The sequence below is a fragment of the Solea solea genome, chromosome 4 (assembly GCF_958295425.1).
Source record: "Solea solea chromosome 4, fSolSol10.1, whole genome shotgun sequence".
Classification (NCBI taxonomy): Eukaryota; Metazoa; Chordata; class Actinopteri; order Pleuronectiformes; family Soleidae; genus Solea; species Solea solea.
In genome coordinates, this window is record NC_081137.1 from 15,223,677 (window position 1) to 15,231,788 (window position 8,112).

The window sequence follows — 8,112 nt, forward strand, 5'->3', positions numbered from 1 at the left end:
CAAATAGCACACGTGGAGTCTGGACATTGTTTTAGTTGTTTGTTTATAAATGCTGAGCCTGTATCATTGAATCCTGACATCTTCACCTCCCTCTCTGCAGAGGCCGGAATGTCCGCGTCTCTACACGCCTCCATTCATTTTGGCACCAGTGAAGGACAAGCAGACAGAGCTTGGGGAGACATTTGGGGAGGCATCGCAGAAGTACAACGTGCTGTTCGTAGGATACTGTCTGTCCCATGACCAACGCTGGCTTCTGGCCACATGCACTGACCTGTATGGGGAACTGTTAGAGACCTGCATCATCAACATTGATGTTCCCAACAGGTAGGACAACCACTAACCTACTTCCTTCTTTCTTAATAATGCTTTGAGGTTGAGGTTTGCAATGACATTACAGAAGCCACTATGGTTGTTTTAAAGGGTTTTGCAAATAAAGTTAGATTGGATTGGATTGGGAGCTGTCAAACTAAAAGTGTTAAAATGAAGCCATGCAAAGTTGTCATCAAGTGTTAGTGACATGTTCTGTCATCCAGTAGTTAAATGCAATGTTTCATTACACATAGCTTCATCATTTATATCAGATATGTTTTGCTTGGCTGTTCCCGTAGATGTCTGAGAGTGACTTGGCAACATTCTTTACACACTCATGACTGGTTAATATTTTTCTGTGAATATCACACATTCTGTCACAGCTGCACAACAAATGTATGGGACCTCAGAGAAGGTCCTTGGCAGCTTTTGCAAATATTCAAAATGTGTCTGCTTGATGTCAAAACTGTGAAATGTAAATAGCACTTGAGAGGGAAGTCACATAAATGTCAATCATACGTAATCTGCACAGGCCCACACGTTTCTGAGAGAAGGTTTGCCTTCAATTCAAACAGCTTGGACTAAGGTGACCCACTTATAAAGAATTGCAAGCAATTTTTTGCATAATATAACATTCCTGACAATTTTTTACACATACAACATTAAACAGTAGTACATGACTTTGAAATATAAACAGATGTATTTTACATTCTAAACCATTGTCAAATGAGTCCAGCTCCACACAGCGCTCTCTGTGCTTCACTGTACAGCAGTGTTTAGATCTTGTGTCGCCTGGCAACATTCCCATGCTGCAGGCAGGAAGTGATTCATTTTCTGTCAAGACAGACAGGCAACAGCAACATTTTGCTTGTAAAGCGAGACGACTGCAAGCAGGTCCGAGTACGGCTGAAAATACAAAGAAGCTCCCATGAAACTTCACATTTAGAAGTAAATTCTGCTGCTCAAAATGTCCCCACCCTCCCTGTTGCTAAATACAGATAAATGCTCCCTCAGTCATGTCTGATAGTATTGCTTGACAGAGCCAGTTTGCAGATGAAGAATGCAGCATACAAATGATTTTTGTCAAAGTCAAGTAAAGGTTGTTTTGTTGTTTTGTGTCTATGTTCCACAGGGCACGGAGGAAAAAGGGCTCAGTGCGGCGTCTTGGTCTACAGAAGCTGTGGGATTGGTGCTTAGGATTGGTGCAGATGACTTCAGTCCCCTGGAGGGTGGTGATTGGCCGACTGGGCAGGATAGGGCACGGAGAATTGAAAGGTAAGGAGCACTGTCATCCCCAAAAAAGCCTTTTCATGAGAAAAATTAGAGCATTTAAGAAGTGTTTTCTATAGCTGTGTATCACTTGTTGGTTCACCCCTGTAACTCTCCCCCTTATCATGTTCCAGACTGGAGTATTCTGTTGAGCAGGAGAAACCTCCAGTCACTGAGTCGCCGTCTGAAGGAAATGTGTCGAATGTGTGGTATCTCTGCCTCAGATACTCCCAGCATCCTCAGTGTGTGCTTGGTCGCCATGGAACCCCAGGGATCCTTTATCATCATGCCAGGTACAGTGTGTGCGCATGAATAAAACTTCAAATAGTCTTATTTTTTTATGTACACATTTCTCATTATAGTTCCCATTACTCTAGTAAGGCAGCAGTGGGGCTTGTGTGTGTGTGTGTGTGTGTAGTGATGGATAGCAGCAGCATATCTCAAAGCATGTCCCTTCCTTGTCCAGCGCAGATTGATGGCAGCCAAGATCATGTACCTTTCGCTCATAAAGCACAATCTCTCATATGCCCATTGATCTCAATGCAGTGTGATGGAGAGCCAGATCAATGGGTTTATTTTGGGAAACGAGTGGGGGGATCGTCAGTGCATCATACCAGGATTGTGTTGAGTGATGGCTGGCTGAGGACCTCTCCTTCCTCAAAAGCTTTTCAAGCTGAAATGGATTAGAAAGGCAGCGTTAACCACACATGTACAAACATGCCAAACCACGGCTTGGGATGTTATTCGACACAGAGCACAGAGTCTTAAAGTCAGGGATATGTTGGAAGAATATATTACAGCTCTCTGTTTGTTGTGTCCATGGTTGCTGGAAATGTTTTTGACAGATCTCATTATTTCAGTCAGGGTTTCAGGGTTGCTGTTTTGATCCCACTTCTCCATGTAGTATGCATGTAGTCTTACTGGTGGTCATCACAACTGATTGATGCAATGTTACTGAGCACTGATTTCTGAAGAATTCAATTTCATTCATGACAGAAGTCATGATTCTTAGATGACTTTTCTCAAACCTGAGTTTAATGATGTTTTCTTTAAACACAGTAAATTAAATGCCTGTATTGGTTCATTCTGCTCAGTTTCCGTGTTATTGACCCGCCGCTCTCTCCATCCTCTGTGTGTCCCATCAGACTCTGTGTCAACGGGCTCAGTGTTTGGCCGCAGCACCACTCTGAACATGCAGACGTCCCAGCTGAGCACCCCACAGGACACCTCCTGCACCCACATCCTGGTTTTCCCCACCTCAGCCTTCGTCCAAGTGGCCAGCTCCAATTACACCAACATCGACACCAACATCGACATCCTCAACGCCACCACGGGTCAGCAGCCCTCCTTCATCAATCTCTCAGTCATTCCCTGGAATCCGACTTCTGTTTATAATCCACGTGTGACTCGTACTATTTTCTAGCTCTAATGCAAACCTACTTATGTCAAAGCAAACAGCAGCAATTACTAATGTTTTTCCTTTTGATGTGACTTTTCTAGTCTATTAAGAGTCTGCTGTAGCACAACTGTTTATATACTTAGTGCACCTACAGCACCCTCAAGTGTCTTCAGCTTATTTCCCTGGTGCAAATGTATGTGGTGCCAGTGGAGTATGAATCATGCTCACTCACATTTCATACACACTAAATAGCTAAATAAATTATGGCCATAATTGCAACGAAGGTTAAAGCCACTGCCCATGCTACAGTCTCTGAACTGTATGTGCAATTTATCACCACAAAAAGATACTGTATATATACTAACTATACCAAGAGCTTTTTACATGTTTTCAGAGACACAGTGAGCTAAAAAAAAATTAAAAATAAAATCCATGCCACTGAATTATGTTCCTCTTCTCCACAGATGGGGCTGATATCTTTGACCTGCTGGACCAGGAGAATGAGTTGGTGGACCCAGACATCATTAACATCTCACCCAACACCTCACCAGTTCACTCCCCCGGCTCTCATTACCATCACGGGGGTGATGGCAGTAAGGTGAGACGTGTGCATGCACACATACAGTAAATGTCTTTAAAAGTACAGTGTGTTACATGACATGATAAACTGAGCTAACCTTGAGTTTCCTGTCCTGTCACAGGGCCAGAGTACGGACCGCATGGAGTCTCATGAAGAGGTCCCTAATCTCCTGCAGCAGCCTTTGGCTCTTGGCTACTTTGTCTCCACGGCTAAAGCCGGTCCACTACCTGACTGGTTCTGGTCAGCCTGTCCTCAGGCCCAGAATCAGTGTCCACTCTTTCTCAAGGTACTAGACTCGGCCCACCTTCATCATAATATGATTTTGTTTTTAGACAAAGCCATACTGAAATAATTGTTAGTGTTTTTTGTGGTTGGAGAGCGAGACCAATTAGTGAAACAATTAAGTGCTTAATGAGGAGAGATTCATACAAAATTAACTATAAAAAGGCAACCACAGTATACAAATTAGTCCTGATTCTGAAACAGTATAGTGCATTTCCTCAAAAGTACATTCACGACACACACACACACACTTTAAAAAGGCTTTAATTCTGCTCCGTATACGTACTGATGTGTTTTCAAGCTCCTATAAAAAGGAGACATTTAAAAACGCTGCCTCCTCGGTTTTAGTTTGAAAACTCAGCAACTGTATTTTAGTGTTGACAGGCAGAAACAGAGACCTTTGCAAACAATGACACAGTTGCCCATATTAACTTCCTGATTGGTTCTTATCAGCCACGGTTTGACTCTCAGTTGTGAATAAAAGCTACAGTGTCACCATATTGTCAGTTAAATTCCCTTCTTGTACTTTTACACCAGTGTTGTTTATACTACTATGCATTGAACAAACATGGTAAATCAAATTGAAATTCCCTCTACCCCCAAATGTATTCCAGTTCTTTGTTGGGGATCTGGTTTGTGAGTTATACTCTATTTAAGTTAATTTTATTAATAAGAAAAAGAAGGAAAAAGGAAATAAAATCTACATAAAGATACATCTCAGTTGTGTTAGTCATTGCCGAGGGTTACTCTTTACACGTCTCCTGGCACTTCCATCACACGCATCACATCTGTTCCTGTTAGATAGTAAATGAATGGGTCTAAATCTGGTGAAATGTATCTTATTGATGTTTCATAAAACTTGTGTGTTGCAAATGTACGAAGTTTCAACTGAGAAAAAGATGTGTGGTTCTGTCATTTATAGTTAATTATATACATTTTTAAGCATATTAGAATGGACCACAGATTCCTTTGGTTTTTTTTGTTTTTTTTTATCTAAAAATGTTTTAAATGAAAACATATTAGTATAGATGTAGCCTAAGATATAAACCATGAGCTTGTCCCCACTGGACGTTGTAAATATTGTTAGACATCACCATTAATCAACGGCAAATCTGTTCTGTAGCATTTATATTGCTTATGTGACCCAACATCAGCAGGTGCAGAGGCGTAATTGAACCCTTGGGTGTAAACAATATGCACACACAAGAAAACTGCTACACTCAGTGTGAATCGCAGGGCTATCCATCGCTTCAGGAATTCAGCTATAGACTCTGGTGTCACACTGCTGTGAACAGAGCAATAATAACTTCATCATAATACCACTGACACCGATTGTCTCCCTGTGCTCCCCCTCTCAGGCCTCTTTGCACCTCCATGTGTCTTCAGTGCAATCAGATGAACTGCTGCACAGCAAACACTCCCACCCCCTCGACTCCAATCAGACCTCAGATGTACTCAGGTAAACAGCACAAGAACACACTCCACCACTGATCAAATGTTCCAGGGCGAATTTTGCATTTGTAGTTTTTATTCATATGTAAATATTATACAAATGATGACGAAACATTAGCCTGAAGTGCTCTGTGGACACTCAGTTTCTTTAGTGTATTGGTAAAAACTGCCATGACAAGTCAAAGATGAGTAAAATACGTACTTAAACCCCAGTGAGTCAACTGCTAAATATGTCAAAATAATAATAAACAAGCTTCTTGTGTTTCGTATGCCTGGACAGATTTGTGCTGGAGCAGTACAACGCCCTCTCCTGGCTGACGTGTGACCCGGCCACACAGGACCGACGATCATGCCTGCCTATTCACTTTGTGGTGCTCAACCAGATGTACAACTTCATCATGAACATGTTGTGACCAACTGCCTGTTACAGGAGGGATGTAGGCTAAACATTTCAGAGAAGAGGAAAGCAACAACTCCAAAAGGGAGTTTCTATCAAGACTGAAGAATACTGCAAGAAGAAGCAGAAGCCGGGCAAGGAGCTGGATCCTGCACCGAGATGGGATTAGACGTTCCTGTCCCCCGCGGCTGTTCACACAGTCCTGCCTCTGTGATTTAAAGACATGCACATAAAGACAAGGGAAAATAGAGGAGGGGGGGGGAAACCAGAAGTTGCAATTAATGAACGTGAGAGAATGACAGATTGGTTATTATGGTATGTAGCATGGCAGCACAGTCACTGGCCAGTCTGTATTGGAGAGACGAATCTGTCTGTAAAGTTATTGGAAGAAAAGGGACATAGTTGATCAAGGAAAAAAAACTCAAGAATGGATCTTTGGTTTTAAGACCTGAAATTTGTTTTTATTGCTTTGGATGAAATAGTATCCAAATGAAATGCCTGCATCTATCTTATTTATTGTAAGTTTTTAAATGTATAATTTGTCTTATTTCTTAACCTCTTTTATATATAAAATGGAGAAGGTTCATATCACCTTCCTACTTTAAAGCAATTGGTCTAAGATATATGTAATCGTCTTAATTAAGAAAAACAACCAGGAAAAAAAAATCACATAAAAATTAAATAAAGTCCCAGTAGGTTGCTTTTAGAGTATTATTTTTTTGTAATGGAGACAGAATATTTGTATTGTCACTATGTACAGAAGAATTAGAGTGGGAAATTATGTTCCATGCCTTTGAGCATGAAGGACTTACAGCAAAGCTGTAGCTACAGAGGACTTGTACAGCAATGAACTTCACTGTGTTCAAATAAAGAGGTACATTGTTGTATATAGTATTTTATACCACACATTTAGACACAAAAACCAAACGGCAATATATATATGTATATATATATATATATATGTATATGTATATATGTATATATATATATATATGTATATGTATATATATATATATATATATATATATGTATATGTATATATATATACATATATACATATATGTATATAAATAATTATATATGAATACCATGCCAGCAGTTGATGGTGTGGCTTCTGTTTTAGGAATAAAGTGCGTCAACTTATTTCCCTGTGCTTGTGTTTATTGCGTTGGGGAGGGGGCTGTCAAGTGCAATTGGACAAGGTCACCAGTAGTGGAGAGGAAGAACTATTGGAATCTCTTGGAAGTAGCTGACCTCAGGTTTGATTTTCTTTCTTTTTTATGAGAAGAATATATGAGCGCAAAACTCATGTCTTAATTGCAGACATGGAAATGCTGTGTCCTTCTCAGCATGTCATCCATTTAGTTTACTGTAGCAGTTAGATTATTTTCAGGCATCACCTCTGATTGGTTATGGATACATTTAGACCAATTCCATTTTACTTATTTGAAAGTAAATGTGTGGTGTTAATGAACCTAAACCCAAATATAGATGGCATCTCAGTGGATATGCAGTGTTTGTATACAGTCTGGATTTCTCCTGTTCAGAGGAAAACTACTTTTGACTATTGAAATTTGCTGTTGCCTATTTGCCATAAAAATGTTGGCTTGGAAAATGTAATAAAATCTTTATGGGTGTAGATAAATACATAGACTATTTAATAAACCCCTGGAAATATATTTAAGTCCAGTGCCATGTTTTCTTTTTGGGTTCTGGTTCTACTGTACTATACTATAGGTTTGCATGCTTGTTACCACAATCGCTGGGAAAGCATTGCAATAACCTCACAAAATTGCCCTGGAGTCATGTAGTAGCAGCTGGCAATTCATTCATTTGAGGATTCTCTGCTTTCATCTGTCAGCAGTCTTTGTATTCACAGAGGTCCTGCTCTGTTCTTCCAGAGCAACAATGGTCAGTGTAACCTTGAAAATGTAGTGGAATTTACTGTTTAAATGTGTTGATGATGGGGTTTGTATAAATCTAAAGCACTAAAGCATATGAGATCTAAATAGATACAATCAACCGGTTGTTCTATTTTGTACATTTTGTGATGGATCAATCTTTATTATAGTGATTAATCACTATGACCACCTGCAACAAGGACTTGATATCTTTGTTATTTTATCATCTATGGTGCAGAAAAGAGTTCACAAATTATTCATAATCAAAAGTTCACATTTTGGTGGTCTAAAAGGTATAAATGGAAGAAGAGTATGGAGAAGTAAAGGGACAGCTTGTGATGAAAACACTCTGCTGAATGCAAAGCAGGATGAGTATACAATACTTCCAAGTATATGGAAGTACTGTATACTATCTGCTCAGATTAAAAAACTCATATGATGGTCCTTTATTTTAAAATACTGTTGAAATAGGATGGATGGATCAATCAATCAATCAGTCAATCAATCAATCAATCATTCGGGC

General features: G+C 39.8%; 1 protein-coding gene across 1 annotated transcript in view; it reads left to right on the forward strand.

The window, feature by feature from the left end:
• med13a (mediator complex subunit 13a) overlaps positions 1 to 6,831 on the forward strand; it is a 73,813-nt gene extending 66,982 nt beyond the window's left edge. The window contains exons 23-30 of the mRNA XM_058626995.1: positions 101 to 324; positions 1,442 to 1,584; positions 1,713 to 1,871; positions 2,724 to 2,912; positions 3,442 to 3,575; positions 3,679 to 3,843; positions 5,198 to 5,298; positions 5,572 to 6,831. Of these exons, the coding sequence (XP_058482978.1) occupies positions 101 to 324; positions 1,442 to 1,584; positions 1,713 to 1,871; positions 2,724 to 2,912; positions 3,442 to 3,575; positions 3,679 to 3,843; positions 5,198 to 5,298; positions 5,572 to 5,704 (1,248 nt within the window). The 3' untranslated portion in view covers positions 5,705 to 6,831. The remainder of the gene's footprint in view (positions 1 to 100; positions 325 to 1,441; positions 1,585 to 1,712; positions 1,872 to 2,723; positions 2,913 to 3,441; positions 3,576 to 3,678; positions 3,844 to 5,197; positions 5,299 to 5,571) is intronic.
• The last annotated feature ends 1,281 nt before the right edge of the window (positions 6,832 to 8,112 follow it).